Below are 18,684 nucleotides of genomic sequence, written 5' to 3' on the forward strand. Positions count from 1 at the left end.
CCCAAGTCCTGGAAAGAGTTCCAAAATTGACTCAGAATTTCTGACATGACAAAAACATGATCAAAACAGGAAGGTGTGAAATCTGACTTTTCTTTCTTTTTACGTATGTATAACATAGCACCCCTACCCATGTAATTCTGTGTTTGTGTCTTCTTCCATGAACCGCTTTCTTTAAAAATGCAGCCTGCATGTTACGCAGGGATAGATTTGTTTTTGTTCAGTTCCATGCTCAAAGGGATTTAAATATATTATTTGCAAATAAGCAAACTTGCTGACTATAATCTTTTAGGCAGGAGGTGCAGATGAATAAACAGATCTTATCTCTTTGTAGGACTTGCACAAAAGATTATCAAGGAACCTTTCAGAGATACATGGACTATCACAGTAAACTTCGTCTACACACTATTTTGCATGCTACCATGTCTTTTCATCAGTTGCATTGTATACTCTCTTAACTAGTCTGATTTCATACATGACAATAATATAAAGCCTATGTGAGAGTCCAAAATGGCTCTAACACCAAGTGGGGTAAAGCCAGCTTTTAGCAAAACTCTTGTCAACAGGTTGGCAGATGAAAAAGTAATTGGTAGACAAATAGAAGTACAGTAAAACAAATAAGTAAAATTGATAAAACAATTCACATTCATGAAACCCAAACTGTACTTCCAATTATGTTACCTCTTTTCCCTTTTTTATATTTTAAGTTGTTTGGGGTGGGAATATTGTCCTGTTTTAGTACGTATGATGTCTCAATATCATCCTGGGCCTCTGGGCAGCAGCGTGACTCAAGTGAAGAGTAACATGTAATGAAGCCAACTTCAGCGGCGCGAATCACAAAAGCAATGGGCAATGAAGCCGCTGACCTGAAATACATACCCAGCCTGCTGGACACGTTTTGATTTTGCAATTCTACACCTTTATTTAGGAAAAAAAAAAACAAAACCCCAATTACTTTCCAGCCTCCTCTGGGTAGAGTGATAAATTACAAAACGATGCAGTGACAAACGTATAAGGCGGCGAACACCCCGAACGCCGAGTTTCTTAAGAAACATCCCCGTCACGAGGCGTTAGTGCCGAGACCCAGCTCCGACGGCGGCTATAAACAGCTACAGCAAGCGCTCTGCCGCCGGTCACCCCCGCCCCGCGCCCGAGGAGCCGGGGGGACCCCGGTCACGGCGGAGGGCGGCCGCGCTGCGTCATGCGAGCCGTGACGCCTCTGCGCTTGCGGCAGCAACACGGCGCCGGCCCGCGGCCTCGCGACGCCCCCTGAGAGGCTCCGCGGCGCCGCGGAAGGGGAGGGGGAGGAGGAGGAGGAGGAGGAGGGCGGGTGAAGACGGCAGGCCGGCCCAGGGGAGGCGACTGCCTCAGCCAGGCCGCCGTCACCACAGTCGCTGCTCCTCCGTCCCCCTGGGCTGCCGGCGGTTACAGCACCGCCACCACCACCGCCCGCCGGCCCGGCCCGGCGCAGGCGCGTCTTTCCCCCCCTCCCCAACGCCCCAAGGTCAGGTGGCGCCTGGGGCGAGGCGTGACCGCGCCTCTGAAGCGGCGCGCTCCCGGCGCCGGCGCGCTCCCGCGGGCGGGCGAGGACGTGCGCGCGCTCCCGCGCTGCACCAAGCGCAGCCGCTTGGCGCAGTTGGCGGCGCAGCCGGAGCGCGGCTTTTCCCTGCTCTCCTCTCCCGCCTCGCTTCCCCCCTCCATTCATCCGCCCGTCCCTCCGCGGCTGGCGCCGGCCCCGCCGGGCCTCGCTCCGGGTAAGCGAGAAGGGACGGCCGCCGCCCCGCCGGGTCGGCGTGGTGTGGGGTTGGGGGGGGGGGGGGAGATGTCTGCCTGTTGGGGGGGGGGGCGCCGAGCGATCCCGGAGGGCGGTGAGTGGCGGAGGGCCTCACTCCCCTCCCCGAGGAGGGCTCCGAGCAGCGACCGTTGAGCCCCTCCCTTAACCGTCGTTGGGAAGCGGGGCCGCCCTGCCCGCCCGCCCGGCGCTGGTCCCAGCCGCGGTCCCAGCCGCTGCCCCGGCTTCCCCCGCAGCCCAGGCCGGCGGCAGCCCGGCTGCCCCGCCGTGCGGGGAGGGGGGGACGGGGAAGCCTCCCCTCCCGCCTCCCGGCGGCCAGGTGTGCCGGACGGATCGGGGCCGCGACCCTGCCCGCCCCGCTGGCCAGCCCCGGGCGCTGCTCTCCAGCCCTGCCGGGCCGCGCACCGTTTTGAAACGTCGGTTCGGTTCGCTGGCTCTGCGGCGCGTGGCTGTTACAAATCGCGATGCGTACCTGGCCGCCCCGGCCCCTTCCGCTGTGCGGACGTACAAATTTCTTCAACTCGGGCTGTTAACTTGCGTGCCTGCGGGGCACTTCTCCTTTGTGTTTTCTGTTTATCCCTGCTGGTGTAGGGACCATGAAGTGTTTGCTAATCGCTGCGAGTAACACTGTCTGCGGTTTTTTGTGTATGTGTTTGAGTTTTTGCCAAGTTCACGTCTAAACTAATTTGTGTGAGCTGCGTTTTTCCTCTCCTTAAGTGGCTACTGACTGCATGTCAGTGCCTTTTTTTTTTTTTTTTTTTTTAAATAAAGCAAGACAATATGCTGTTTATACGTGTGCATTTCCATCCAGCAAAACGATGTCATAAATATACCTGTGTTTTGGCTGCACTTAGTTTGTGCACATGGCCTGGTTATTCTTTTTTCCAAACAAAGTTCCGTTGCTATTACGAGGAATAATTTGTTAGCCCCATCCCATAGAGGCATATGGTGTTATTTAGGATACCGTGGGAGGAGAAGATGATAGATAGACAATCCTACAGAACTCGGGTTGTTCGTTTTGTTTGTTTGGAGTTTCTTTTTGTTTGGTTTTTGTTTTTTTATACTTTATAATAGCATTTCTCAGGACAGTTTTGAATACTGAAGTCTTAATATTTGCAAAATATATTGAAAGAGGAAAAAAGTGTACATATATAGGTTTTATACATATTTCAGAATGTGCAGATATTCATTAGCCAGAATGAAAAATCATAAGTCACAATATGCCTTCACTTTGTGCTACTAGAAGTGTGGGCCTGTCAGTTATTCAGTAGACACCTAACCATTTTTTGGGTGCATTACGAGGCACCTAGCTCTGACCAGGGCCATCAGTTGTGCCTTCTCTCCTAGCCCCTGCTATTGTTTCTCTGCATCCCAGAACATACAGGAAGGTGAACAACTTCACCAGCTCCTATAAAGATCAAGGAAGATCTCTTTACTTGAGTAAAGGGAATGATTGTGAGGTGCTCTGTAAAAACATAGTAATATTATACAGTAGAATATTAAACTAAAAGTTTCTAAATGGACTCAGGGTGCCAGGAACTTTGAATGAAGTGCTGTATTATCTGGTGTTAATTACAGTAGGAATAACTAGATAGTGGTGAAAAGCTTTCATAAGCAATTATAATATTAATTTTTAAGCTCATAGCATAACTTTTCAGTTAAGCACAACAAAATGTTCGGGTCTTTTAATGGCATGTAAAAGAGGTGGTGTTTGAACTTGTCTTATTCTTAGTACTTAACATTTTGGTTTGTTACAAAATTAAGTTTAGTTCTTTGTTATTATTTACTTGGAACACACACATGTAAAATGTTCCAGTTTCGCGGTGCAGAGAACTCTTTGTCCTTTCTCCCTGCTTCCAGCATTTCTTTCCACTAGTGTAAAGCCATGATCAGTTATGGGGAAATATAAACTGCACTTGACACCTCCTTATGTGTCTTGAGGGCCAGAATACCCATCTTTGCATTGCATGCTCTATGGCTTGGTCTCTGCCCCAGAGAATTAGCAATCTAGATCAGATAAAGCTGAAAGGATTTTGTTCAAAGACACATGGGAACCTCTGTCAAAGCCAGAGGTTAAATTAGCTGCATTTATTTATCTCTTCTGGGAAGATGCTCACATGGTTAATACTCCAGATCACAATTTTCTTCTTTTCCAGTCTTTTGTACCTTAATTGCAAGATCTTCACCATCTGTGATCATAGAATATCCGTGCTGAATTAGAATGCAACTTTTTTTTTAGATAGCTTTGGCTTATATGTAAAATAACTTCTAATCATTGTTTATGTCATGAATTGCAAATACTTTGTACATAACTGTCTGAAAAGGGATGAAAGGACACCTTCTGGTGTGAGATTCAGTGCTGCATGTTACATATATCCACAGTGAAAAAGCTTTCAGGCTTATACAAAACAGTGGGTGATATGTTTATGATCAAATTCAGGTCTTGAGTGTATCCATTAGATGAGAACATAATGTAGTAGCATACTGTACCCCAATGATTTTTGCATCTGGCAGTGCTGATCAGGAGTATTTTCTTTATGAACCCTTGATCTCATTGAAGTCACGTTTTAAGGTTCTACAGCAATGCAAAGATGTCATCTCTTGTAAATATCTCACTGTTATATAGGTAAGCAGATATATTTTAAAATTGTAAATAAAATTATCCACTTCAAGCGTAGTAAAAATGTTGCTGCTTTTGCAAAGAGTGTTTCACTTAAAAACTAGTCTTTATTCTGCCTAGATGCTATCTTATCTTGATTGTAACAAACGCTTTAGTATGTAGTAGCATTGGTGCTTATGTTTCAGTTTGTGTAGGCAGGCTGATAACTTTGCCAAAATAAAAATAAATCTCACTTGGCTGACAACAGAACTTAGTTTGTGATGTGAAGTGAAATACAGTGATTAAAAAAAATTTCTTGGTGGTGACTTAAAACTGTTCATTCTCTAAATGAAAAGTGTGCATCTTAACATAAACAAATCTCTGAGGCTGCTTTACCGGTTTGTTGTGTCCCGTATAGATGGTGCAGGCATGCTATTGTGTGCTAGGGGTGAGCAGGTCTATCCTTCAGACAGATGTGATCTCTGTGTTCATTAAAACTCAATAATGCAAGTAGATTGGGTTTGGTGGATGAGTAAGCATATGCTCCCTTGCTCAGCTATATCTAATATTCCCCTTCCCAAGATCTCATGCTATGAATACCTCTGTGCGGAAATTCTGTAAGACTAGCATTTTAACCCATTTTTCTAATAAAATAGCCAAGTCTTACATACAAATTAAATTTATGGATCTTCTATTTTGGTACATACTCATCAGTTCAACAACATGGAGAGTCTAGCAAGTAAAAAGGTTTATTGTTTACATATACCATATTTAGAACTTTTTGGATATTCCATGTATGTATTTCTCAGAAAAAGTACATTTCTGTTCTTTCTTGTCAGCCTGAAGATACGCATTAGTCTCAGATCTTATATCCATTTATCCATTCTGAGGGTAACCAAATTATTCACCACTAATAGATCAGGATGCATTTCATGCTTAAATATGTGACTGTGTTCTTTTGCTGTGACTTTTAAATCCTGGAAGGTTGTAAGAAAATATAAATACACCTGAAGCAGATCGGTGCCTGGAAAGAAACCTTTTTAAATGGAGAAAATAGAAAGGTAAGGGATTGCTCCTTTGGGAAATGATTAGTGCATTCTAGAAACATACAGGAAATGCTTCATCTGCTTTCTCTCATCTCATGTAAAAATGAGATAGAATTCCTATTCAGAAACTTTGGTTTCTGTGGTGTGTGTCTAGAACTAAGTTCAACCAAGGACGATGTGGCTGTAGAAGAGTCTATGCTGCCGGAAATAGATATGTCAAGCGTGGCATATGGGATGTGGCCATGCAGATTCCAAAGGGGTGCACTCTTGGATTAGCCAGTTACTCCTTTTCAGTACCTTGAAAGAAGTTAAGGTCTTCACGTACATAAGAACTTTTTGTGCGCATGTAACCTAAGTTTTTGATTAAACTGATCATTTTAACAGTAAAACTCGCTTTATGTGCTCTAAAGTTTGCTTCTCACTGAAGTTCCTCTGTAAACAGGGAAAGAAAGGTAACTTAAAAAAAATGCTCAAATTCATACAAGGGAAGATGATGTAAATACCAGAATCAGATGATTCATAGTAGATCATACAGATGTGTTGACATGCTGCAAAAGGGCCAAGTCCAAATAAACTGCGGATTTGCTTTCTTGCTATCTTTTTTTTATTGTTGTGTTGGAGATAAAAAAATACGTAAGCTGCACTGAAAAATATTCTAATTTGAATGGCTCTTGACGCCACATGACAGGAGATCTTGAAGGCATTGAATTTACCATCTTGCATTTTTGATGGAAACCTAGGCATTGGATTTTATTAATTTTTAACCACCAGTTTGGTGGGCAATGCATTGTTTTTGTATCGCTGCTGTTTCTCCAACATCTGTTACCTGCTTGTATTCTTCTACCATGCTATTATTACTTGTGATAGAATTTTTTCATTATTTTTATTTTTTTACACAGCTGGGAATTGCAGGTAAAAGAAGGTAACACTCACTGCCTTTTATCCTTTTTCAGAATTTTTGAACAGAACTTGGTTTTTAGTTGCACGTAACTTTGCTAAAATAGAAAATTTCATTCCAAGTTATATATTGGCCAACTTCAGCCTTTATATGGAAAATTTTAGTAAGGATATTCATCTTTTTTATAAGAAGTGAAACTTGATGGTATGTTTCCACTCTACTAGAGGAAAAACTCTAGCTATTTTCTCTTAGAAGAATTATCTTGTCTCTTTCAGAAGGGATCTGAGGCAGATGGTCTTCATTCAGTATGTCTTCTGTTATTCGTGTCTAAATTTACTTTTATTTTGGCAAAGTTATTAGCCTTTGAGTTAGGTTTAAAAGTCCGCATTGAGAATGGATAGACTTTTGCAGTTAAAAGTAACAGAGATGCTGTATTGAATGTATTTTACCACTAGCTGTAATGAGCAGAGTTCTATTTGCAGTTCCAGTAAACAGATGTTTCAGATCAGGGCTAGTATCAAGAACTTAGGCACAGGAAAGTGTTTTCAGTCCCAGCCTCTTTTTCATAATCTCTATAGGAGAATTGGGAACTCTTCTAATTTGTTTGCATCCAAAAGACAAAGTGTAAAAAGTGCATGAAAATAAAGTGTGGTGGAAATTAAGAATCTGAGTTGAAGCTTGGGGAGGAAGGACCTTTTCCAATGTCAGGATAGGGTACAAGACTGAGAACTGTGGTGTGTAAGTCTTAGTTGACAGTAAATTGATTTGGGGTAGGATGGGGTGAAGGAGACATATGGGACATGAACAAAGGTTGTCCCATACTTGCTGTATCTATTAGGATATGTTAATCAGAGAAGGATTTGCTGAATTCATTCATGTTAGGATATTTATCCTGATCTCTGAGTGAATTGTGATAGTGTACTGATAGAAGCTCATGTCTATAGAAATACTGCTTCTGTCCTTCCAGAATTTAGAATGACACGTACTGGTTAAAGCTGGGGAAATATCCTGTGTTCTGGCCACTCTTGTTCTACAGTTCCCTAGTACTTAAACTTATTGAAAGGGAATTATATTTTATTTACCTTATTAATATTGAGAAGTAAAAGACAAGGAGACTTAGTAAATGTGCAAACCTGTTACCTGTCTAAATCTTGCCTTACTGCAGTGACTGCAATTTTATCTGTATTCTAGAAAGGCTGTCTTCTAAAACACTTTCAGAAGCTGTGAAGAAAATAATGTCAATCTGAAATACTGAACAATACTGAAATAGAATAGATATAACAGAAAATTGTACAAAAAACCCCATACAGCTAAGTCAAAAGTGTTTGAAAAGAAGCACTGTCTCACAAAGCTGGCTTCCATTCTGCTCATAACTGTGGTTTTTTACCATGTTTTAATGGAACAGACATGATAAAGGAATGATGAACAAGCAGAGGAAAATTGAGTGTGTCTAGTAATTCTTAATATCATATGAAAACAGTTGTCACATCTGCTAACAAAACCAGTAATTTTTCCTGCAAAGAGCCACATTAAATACGAATTTACTCAGTGTATAGAAAAGGGCCCAGAGATGGTAGCAGGTTATTGCAACCTTACCACAGATGTCACAATCCCAACACTCAATTTAGGAGTGTTTCATCAAGACTGATTTAGTTTTGGCCTTCAGCAGAGTTCATTAATTATTTTGGAAACCTGCAAGCCGTTTGGTTGTATTCAGTAATGTGATTCATTGTCCCTGCATCAGACCCTAATGCATAAATTTAGGAAACTTAGAGGAGGATAGAGAGAAGATGGTAATAAGATCCTAGATTATTTCTTAGCTTGTAATTTAAGTAGTAGTCCTCTACAGTCTTCTGTAGTGGGGTGGGTTTAAGGTAATGAGAATGTGTCTCTGTTGAGGGAATATGAATGGCCCTCAGAGAATGTCTCTCCCATTCAGGGTAGAATTGTTTCCTCACACTTCTACACTTCCTCAGTTATTTCACCTGTCTGTGATGCTTTTTAGAGAAGTAATGACATTTCAAAGTTTCTCAGATCAAAAATTCTTATTTTCAGTCATGGAGCTAGGTATACAGTAAGCTCGTATGTATTGTCCACACACCCAATTTACACTGCTTTAACAATCCAGTTTAATGAAAGTAGGAAAATTTCCACAGGAAAATATGTTTATTTTGGTGTGTGTTGTTTTTGTACGGTTCTGTATAAACTTGACACCCAGACAATTGTCTCTTTACTATTACAATGCAATTTCAAAAAGGGGGGGAAATAGCCCACAAACACCAGACCCTAAAATGTCATCAAATTTGCCCTACGAAACATGACTAGCCCCGTGAAGCCATCAGCGGAGGGAGCAGGGACGTGGAGTGGCAGCAGGCATTCTTGAATTAGGTGTGCAGCAGGCTGAACTAGGACTTTGAATGCTGCTACAGGTGGTAGAGTTGCAACAGTGGGCAAAAAGTCTCCAAGTGAGCTAACGTAGACTTTGCTTGAGAATCATTAACTAAATCGCAGTTTCTTTTCGTGGGAGCATCGGCCAAAGTCATGTGACCTGATGTGAAACAAGATCATTACCTATCAGTGCAAACATATGGCAAAGTCTGCCTGTGTTATTACTTATCTCAGAGCACAAGGGGGCTGGGACATTTCAGGCGAAGCCTATTGGTGAGGGAGTTTCTGTGTAAGCTTTCATAAAGAAGCGCTTGCTTTTTAATCATAGTACTGCGTGGGAAGGTATACCAAACATTTTTCTCTAGGAAACCAGACGATTTACCTAATTCTTTTGCTTCTGTGGAAAGAGAAGAAATGCTGATACAACATTCCGTTATGGCTGTAAGCGTTGCATTTGCCTGTGCTGTGGAAAGTTAGTTTCTTGTTTTCCGAGATGCATTTCTCGGGAAAGGATGATTTTCAAGATGACTTCAATAGAAGTGTTGTTGCTGCCCATGAAAAGGTTCCTTCAGGAATCTTGGTGAGTTTGACAGATTTGTTGCTAAGTATGGGTATATAATTTCCTATAGCATATATAAAAATTGACTGTCTGTATTTTAACTAGTATGTAGAAGACTTTAGTTAGACATTCAGCAGACTGACTTTGTTTCCCATTCTGTTCCGTAAGTACTTTGTGCAGTAGTAGGAGCAATCCTAAAACCCAATTAAAATCTTTACTTAGGAGCAAAGATGTTTGTTTGCTTGTTTTTGCCAAGTAGACCTAATGCTACAGTGGTCCTGTTTCCCATGGCCATTTCCTCCCCACCCCAGTCTTTTCAGGGTGCAAAATAGAAACTAGTAAAACACTAGCTAAAGATTTTGTCTGATTAAGGAAAAGCTGCCGCCTCAAATATATATACATGCAAATATAGACAAGATGAGATAAATTGAGGGAAACCATTGCTATGCATGTTTTTATTTTGTTTTTCTGTCTAATGTCTTGAAACAAATGCAACTCCTTTACTGTTTACATCATGTGGCATTAGACTATCTTTTAATCCTCTAAATGTATCTCAAAATAAATGGGATGTATAAATATCTGCTCTCTTGTGAGCTAAGATCTGCATTTAAGTACCTTTTTTTACAGTGATAGTTAAAATTCATGGCCTCTAAAGCTGTATATCTCTAGAACAATCTGATAGCTTGCCTTTGAGTAAGTAACTTGCACTTACCTTTTTCTGGTGTTGAACTGGGCATTTGTAGTGTTCATGTTCATATGGCTGCACCTGCATAAAAGGTGGTAGCTTTAAGAACACAAAAACCGCAGTTTACCTCTACTAAAGCAGTACTCCAAATGCACAGAAGACACAAATTTGTGGACAGACTTTTGATTATATCTTGCACTTGTATAGGGATATTACTGGATAACATTAAAAAAAAATTGTTCAAGAAAATACATTAATTTTGTAGCAGCCAAAATAACATCTTCATTAATGGTACATAGGTATAATTCCTATCCACAAAACCTCCATTCAAGTTATGGTAATGTAAGCACTTCCTGGTGATGAGTTTTGAAAATTTGGCTGCCATGTGGGGTATGTTAGATACTTAATCCAAGCTGTAGTACTGGTTTAATCATTATTTCTGAGAGCCATTCTAATCCCCATTGCCGTAATGTGAGACAGTCAACCAGCCTATGTGGGGTTAATTTTAGTTTAACTGATTTGAGTATTTTATAGATGGAGGCACAAGATTTGATTTTTAGTTCGTCCAAAGTACTTTTTTTTTCTTATTTTGTAGTTACTTTTATGCTCTCGTTCCCCCAAAAAAAGGAAAAGAGAGAAAAAAAGCAGTTTCAGTTTCTGCTTTTTGCAGTGTAATGGCTTCTTGCCAGAAAAAAAATCTTTTTTAATGATAACAGGACAGACAGATCCTTTCCCCCATTCCAGTTATGGTTGCACTCAGCTTAGTAGTATTAATATAGTCAACTATAAGAACTTTTGCAAACTAGGTAGTATTGCATAAACATATAAAAATCAATATCTCTGGAGGCTCAAAAGTCACAAAAATTGTTTTTCTGCTGTAAGACCTTAGGTATTGATAGCCTTTTATTTTGCTATCCTGGAAGAGTAAGTAGCAGTGAGCTACATGAGCTTTAGCTTTTATGCAGAGTTTGGAATTTGACTGCATCAAGTAATGTATATACCCTGGATATCAAAATAAATAAAACTTAAAAGCTAACCAGCGGTGTGAAATATTGCTGCATTGCCCTTTCTTAGCTTGTCTTGTCCATCAGACTTCTGTCTTGAATTACAAAAATTGTCATGCTTTTCAGGTTCTTATAGCAGGTGACGAAAGCATACTGCTCTCTGCTTTTCTCTGCTTGCAGGACAATGACATTTAACAAATGTTTACTAAGCATGAAACAGCGAGTGTTATCAATGAAATACTTTGTCTTACTGGTTATTCTGTGATCAGGCTATTTCTATTGCATTTGCAAGAATTAGGACAGTAACATTTTACACTGTTCCTCTCTATAGTCAGATGCAGTGACTGATCACCACAAGTTTTCCAACAATATACAATAAAACTTGAAGCAAACATCCCCCATCCCCAAAATTTTAAAATATCCTGGGGTTCTATTGAGATTTGAGGTAAATTAAACATGCAGTGTTTCTCAGTTACGTAGTGACACTTTATTTCTATTTGATTTTTTATTGGCAACAGTTTGAACCTTCTTAAATAACATGTTTATGTTACAAAGTGAACCATTATGTTAAAAGCTGAACTACAACCTGATAAGCACTCATACGTGTTAGTTTCTGATCTACAATTTTGTTTACTGACAATGCACAAAACAATGTTTGTGTTAAGAATTGGATCATAAAAAGCTTCTTTCCTTCTAAACATTGGTTTTTAATACTCAGTAGGTTCAAAAGTTTGTAACTTTCACACCTAATGTTACTCTGTTAATGTAAGTTCATAAAAGTGGCTGTGCTGTGAGCTACAGAAATGTAACTGAGGTCTGTGAAAGAACTTTTGCTACAGGAAAGCAAGAATGTATGTAAAATAGGTGAATGCTTCAGTCTTGAGGTTTTTTTGTGGTTAGACAAGGTCAGTTAGCATGTATGTGAAGAAAACTAGACTATTTATCAACTGAACTCAATTCTTAGCAGTTGCTGTGAAATTCTGATCTTTTAAACAGTTGCTACTTAAATGATAGAATTCTGTGCTGATGATCACTTCTCAAGTGAAGAATTCATTCTGAAATTAAATATATGGAATGGAGGCCCTACTAAAGACTTTTTATTCCTGATTGTGCCAAACATTTATTTTAACAAATACAGTCTCCTTGTGACATGAAATCAACTTTTCTTTGTAAGCCAATACCATAGGCTCCTCTTGGAGTGTTGGCCAAGACAGCCATGAATGATAATGACTATGCGTTAGAGACTTTTTTCTAAGATGCCTGTCATTGTAGGGGAAGGCTAATTGCTTAAACAGTAAAGCAGAGATATCGCTACCTTTCTATGTTGGATTACAGTTCCATGAGATGCAGCAAATATCTCACTTGTCAAAAGGAAGATGTTCAGTCTCCTGCCCCATCCCTTTTTTTTTTTCTTGCTCTCTGGTGCTGCTGTGTGCCTAAAGACTCTGGTGTTTGTCATGTTCTTTGTGAGCTAATCGAACTTACTAACGCACTGAAAACAAACAATGACAACAAAAAAAAAGTGGGTTGACTTCTGCCAGCTACGTTATGAGCTAAAATCAGCTCGTTAAGAGGGTCAGATGAGGAAAGGTTGAAGTGACACCTCCCCTTTTTAGCAAGAGCTAATATTTCATTAGCAAGCAATCAATTTTATAGTTGTACATGAAAATACTTAGGAAGATGAATTTTATTAATCGCTAATGTTGATAGGTAGTCCATTCTGCTAATCTCATTAGTCATTCAATGACACTCTGTTCTTTTTGCCTTCATCAATCTTAGTGTACAAAAACTATGGGAGAAAATTGTATAGCATGTTACCTAGCATAGTAATTATGTAGATAATTTCAAAACAGTTTTAAATCTGTATTGGAAAACCCCTGTCTTCCTTTTTAAGTCTTGTGGAGAGGAAGCAATTTTTTTTCAAAACTCTAGATATGATTAGGTAATATGTTAGGCTTGAGAAGCCTGAGATGGAGAAAAGCACTTCCGTAGCTGCTCTAAGTCTGTGAAAGTACCTTTAGATTTCCTGCATATTTACAATTATATTGGTACTGTTAGGTGCTACAAAAGTAGCTTCCTTTGGAATGAATGCAATATACCCTGCATTACTGTAAGGAAGACTTTGAAGGCTCAGAACAGAAATAATTGATTTCGTTAGATAATGAAAGCAGTAGCAGGAGGAAGAACTCTTGTTCTGCAATATAGTATTGTTTAGAGGCGTTAAGAAAAATCCCCAACCTTGCTCAGAGGCTGATAAAAATAGATTAGCAAGTAGACAAAAGAATCCACTGTAGACTTTTTTTGTAGAAATATTATCCCAAAATAGAATTTTTACAATTTAAGTCCCATTATGTGTTCACTGGTGTGTGTTTTTGTTTGCAGTTGCTCTTTTTTTCTCCCAGATGATACCCTTAACTTCAGAGGTAGGCAGTTGCTTGGATATATTTGAAAGAGCTTGTAGCAGTCTTGGGTGGGAGGCGTGAGATGGCAGAATGAGGAAGGGTTGCACTTAGGTTTCCATTAAAACACCTCCACGGTTTTCCCTCCTTTCTATTAAAGCTCAGATGTTCTCAGAAATCTTTGGTCTTAATTTCTTATTGCAGTCATAGTTCACATTGTATTCTTAGCCTGAAAGACTTTGTCATTTAAAATTAATTCACCTAAGTATTAGTAATGGACTAGATGGAATGTTCGAAAAGTGATTCTATGTGTTCTTCATTTATCTTTGACTATAGCGTAATCTTCTTATTGTGTGCATCTTCCTTTCCTTGTATTCTGTCCTAAAGTCCCCACTCTCATCTAGTAAGATTCCTTCACCAAGACTACATATTGCTCTTTATCAATTTTCTGATGTCAGGAGTACGAACAACCACAAAAAAACTGTAAAAGATTTGTTTTCTTTTGACTGAAACTTTGTGAAACCTGTGGAAGGTAGTTAATGGGCAAGATAACTCTTGATACTGAAAATAATATTGCTTGAGTGTGTAAGCTTGGTTAAGACTTACTTTTCAAATATGAAAATGTAGTATTTGGAATCTAGTGCTAATTCTTTAGGTATCATTTCTGTGGAAATTATGTTAGCTGGTAAGTCATCTGCTTCTCATGGATGAGAAGTGTGTTCAGCATAAGGTCATGTTGCTAGGTTCACTGTTTTTGCAGAGCAAACTTTGATTCAGCAGCCATTTTAAACATAAGTACCTACAAGCGTCATTAATGGGTTAAGGGAAGTATACATTGTAACTATAGAGGATACTTATTGTAGTTTTATTTAGTCAAATGTTGGTGGGAGAGTCTTGGTAACTTTGAGTACCTGGCATCAGCTGCCACAGGTGGAAGTCTTGCTTATCTCAATTTTAACTCCTGTAGGTGGACGGCCGTGCTTTTCAGGAAAGGTTTTTACAAGCTCATGATTTTTATGTTGGAAGAGGTTTTAGTACTTGTTTCATGGCAAATAAATTCACTGGTGGTGTGCTTTCCTTACGTGGGAAGAAAACAGGATTTTTTCCATATTTTTCTCCATACTCATTCTCAAACTCCTGTGTCTCATGTTAGATCTTCTGATAATTTCTTTAAGGTGACTCAGCCATTTTTAAAATGTAGAGCTGTAAAGGAAGAGTTACCTGTAATACACTCTACATAACTCATTCTGACTTAAGATTTTTTTTTCTTTCATCCGTATGTACAGTTACCTCTGTTTTCAGCAGAGGATCAATTGTATTAAGTAGGCAGTCTTCAAAGAATGAATTTGTACTTTTAGCTTATCTGAGTAATCATACTTAAATCTAGGCTTTGGGGTTTAAAAAGTACATGCTTCAAAATTTACTTTAAAATTTAAATAATCATAGATTCAAGCTGATAAGTGATAAAGAATAGGTTTTATAACTCTGGAGGCTCTTAGTAATGTAAGAATTGGTTCAAAATTCTGTTGACACTTGAAGGCCTTTGTGTAAAGCTTGTTACAATAATCAGTAATTAATAAATGACACTGTACATCTATTTAGATGTTTTGAAAAAATTGATTTTAAAAGTCTTTTGATGTTTTTAAAATTTATTCGCTTTTTTCTTCTTCTCCCTTAGTCTCAGACTATGAACTACGTAGGACAACTTGCAGGGCAAGTCCTGGTTACTGTGAAGGAGCTGTACAAAGGCATTAATCAGGCAACCCTTTCAGGATGCATTGATGTCATTGTGGTCCGGCAACAAGATGGTACATACCAGTGTTCTCCTTTTCATGTCCGATTTGGGAAGCTTGGTGTATTGCGCTCCAAAGAAAAAGTGGTAAGTTCAGAAAGTGGGACAACCCAAAGTTTTGAATACCAGTGCATACTTTTTCTCCCCTCTTCCTTCCTTCCCCAGTTGCCCTGCATACCCAGTTAGCAGGCTGATTCACTACAGAGCAGCTTCTCACATAGGCTGTACAGAGTGATAGTTCTGGAATGCAGAACAGAAGTTCCTGTGGTAATCTAAGACTCTACAAAAAAACACTGTGGAAGAAAAGCTTTCACAGCTCTTGCGCTATGCAAAAAAGAATAATACGAACTATAGACTTCAGTCTTAAAACATTTACATGGCCATTTATTTAAGTATGCTGGGAAGGAAATGCTTAATGCCATTGAACTGATTACTGAAGTTGCAAGCAACTAGTTTTGGAATGTCTGGAGGCCAAATAGGTCACCAGTCCTTATGACATGCTCTATCATAAATATTACTCCTAATCAGCTCTGCTCAAGGCTGATTTGCAGTAGAATATTCAGTTATTAATACCCACAAGCAAATAAAACCTGGGACTGAAGCTGCATTCCTGTGTGGGTGTATTTGAAAGTGAACCTGGTATAATTCCTTGTCCAGCCAGTATCAGACTGTGATGCTACCCGAGCAGATTGTCCTGCTTCCATAAGCTTTAATAATTGTGCCTAGGGAGTGAGTTGGGTTGAAAATTTGACAGAAAAATTGACCTATTGTGGGAGGACTTTACATTACACGGTACTCCCTACTGACAGTATGACAGTATTGCCTGTGGGTGTGCTACCAAAGGATGGATTGATTTAAACAGATCGTAAAACCTCAGGATTATATGCTGCTTTTCTAAGAAGTGGAAGGACACTGCAGGAAACTACCCCTATCTCTGTGTTGGTTGTAAAAGGAGAATAAAGGGCAGCTAAAAGAGTGGTTACGTTAGGGCATTAAAGTTGTAAGTTTATCGCAGTAACGCAGGCTAGCAGCAGTTTTCTACTCTCACTTTTTGTTTTGATTTCCCATTTGCTAGTGTTTTTCTTAATGAGCACGGACAAAAGTTGATTTTCCTTAATTATGCAACAGATTACATCAGTTTCTCGGCAAGGTACAAGAGAGGTGGTATAGCTGTACTTTTTTCTAATGTCTAAGCAAGTGACGTACACTTAACACAGGAGTGACCTTAAACCTGAGCTTGCTAAATGTCTTTAATTACAGTTCTGAGAAGCTGAACCAAATCTGAGAGGGTTTCAGCTTCAATAACTCTAAAAAGCTGTTGATTAGTAGAAACATCTACTCTGGGTACCTGCTGTACGAGGCTGTCAGCATAGTTCTTGGCTTTTGCTCGAGTGGATGGCTGCTACTTCTTGCTCCCTTAATCCTTGGAGTTGCCATTCTACATTTGAGTGTTCTCTCAATAGTCAATTGAATGTTTATTACTGTGTTGTATACGCATTTTTTTTTCTCTGGCATGTTATGAGGCTACCATCAATTGGTAGTCTCAAGAAGTATGGGAACACAAAATAAGCCTATCTGTGCTTCAACTCTATACTTAAGATATATACTGAAGTCTCCAGAAACCAGCGTGGGGTATAGATACTAAAATTAGGGATGTTTGTCTGTCTAAATCAACGTCAGAAAAGGTTGGGGGGAAAAAACCAAACAAACAACCCACGAAGGGAAATTTTTCTTTCTTGGAAACTCATGTTACTGAATTGGAAATTCAGGAAAATATTTTAATAATAAACTATGTTCAGTAGTGAAATAAATATGCTTTTCAGGTCAAAATAATTCAGTTCTTGTGGGGGAAAAAGAAAAGAAAAAGAAAAACTTATCTTAAGGACTTGGATATAGTCTCCATGCATGTTTGGTTCTACCTGTAATTTATCATCTCCTGTGATTGGGCTTCCTTGGCTAAGGATTTTATTCTCATAAATGGGTGAATACCACTGTAGTGGTAGGCTTTTTTTTCTTGGCACTCCTTATGCTAATCTTAAAATATGAGTATTCATATCACAATACTAGCTATATGGCTTGAGCTGTAGTTTTTTCTTTTTTTTATTGGCAGGAAACTAGAATTTGAGTAATGTACATATTGGATATCTCATAGCAGTTACAGTATTTAACTTGGTCTCCTTTTGATGGAAGTGTCTAAACTATATATAACTTGAAATGCCACTGACATTTTCTGCAGTAAGCCAAGTCTGTTGTGTTTCTATCTGACATGGATTAAATTAGTTTTAATTAGCTAGGCTAAATGCAGATGTACAGGTACCATTAGATAAGCAGATTTACTGAAAAATAAGGTAAATTTATCTGAATGTTGAACACATTTTGTTTGGAAAAATTTTGAATGGAACTTAACTGGATGCCCAAGAGCTCAAAAGAGGAGGGGAGTAAAATAGTTGTATCTTGGTTTTAGAAAGACATTTGGTTTTTTCTTTCATTCATGTGGGGAAGGGTAATCTCTCCCTCCTGTGCAATGGAATCTTAAAATACCTTTTTTAAAAAGTACTTAATAAAAACATTCTTCCTCTGAGGAAAGCACCACGGTTGTAGAAGGGTTGTGGTACTATGTCATATCCCCATAAACTCAGAAGCAGTTAAATCTGAAACAATGTAAACCAAGTGGCAGAAATAACTGTGGCAAATCTTTAACCCTGTGAAACAAAGCCTGCTTCCAGGGGGCTTCCAGTTTGTTGTCTTGAACTTCTGGTGTTTGGGACTCAGATTCATACCAGTTCAGGTTGAGCTTTAAACATATGAACATGAACAGTCTCAATCATTCTTGCAGGAAATAAAGACTAGATCAGTGATTATTATTTATGTTTCTAGCTCTCCAAAATTGTTGAACAAGATTCAGTCTTCAAATGTTTTTTATTTTTTTCCAATTTTTCTTGTAGGTGTTAAGCTCTCTGCTAGGAGCATGATGAATTTTGCAGGTTAACAAAATAAAGACTTCTTATAACAGACTTCTTTGAAAAAGCAGAGGGAGGAGAGAGATACATTGTTATACAATGGAACAAAGTTTACTCTCAGATAAGTGGGCCTTGAGGTGCTTTCCCCTATGATGAGTTATTAACATTAAATTGTCTCTTTCCGCAGATTGATATAGAAATTAATGGCGATGCTGTTGATCTTCATATGAAACTGGGTGACAATGGAGAAGCTTTCTTTGTACAAGAAACTGAGGAAGAAAATGTAAGGGTTTTGTGCTTTGTGATGGCTACAATGCAGTATTAACGGAGTAATGTGTTAAAAATGCTTAATATAGTGTTGTCGATACTGTAACTTCTATGAAAGCTAGATTTTCTGTGACTGCATCTTAACATCACTTTCATATGCAGCCAAGATGCTTGGTGCTTTGTGCAATTCTGCTACCAGTGATAATAAAGTAACTAGTTCTTTTTTATTAGGGCATTATTTGAAAGGTCTGAATTTTTTTTAACTTGTTGACTGCAGTTATACAGGTTGTAATGCCTT

General features: G+C 39.2%; 1 protein-coding gene across 3 annotated transcripts in view; it reads left to right on the forward strand.

Moving 5' to 3' along the window:
- Positions 1-1,286: 1,286 nt before the first annotated feature.
- Positions 1,287-18,684, forward strand: part of LPIN2 (lipin 2) — a 43,114-nt gene continuing 25,716 nt past the window's right edge. The window contains exons 1-3 of one of the 3 annotated variants that reach the window (XM_075084768.1): positions 1,287-1,751; positions 15,046-15,246; positions 18,307-18,402. In XM_075084768.1, coding sequence (XP_074940869.1) covers positions 15,055-15,246; positions 18,307-18,402 — 288 coding nt within the window. In that variant the 5' untranslated portion in view covers positions 1,287-1,751; positions 15,046-15,054. Of the gene's footprint in view, positions 1,752-5,369; positions 5,450-8,931; positions 9,301-15,045; positions 15,247-18,306; positions 18,403-18,684 lie in introns of those variants that run through there. The other 2 variants (XM_075084769.1, XM_075084767.1) reach the window with 2 other exon arrangements.

This window comes from Phalacrocorax aristotelis, chromosome 2 (genome assembly GCF_949628215.1).
Source record: "Phalacrocorax aristotelis chromosome 2, bGulAri2.1, whole genome shotgun sequence".
Classification (NCBI taxonomy): Eukaryota; Metazoa; Chordata; class Aves; order Suliformes; family Phalacrocoracidae; genus Phalacrocorax; species Phalacrocorax aristotelis.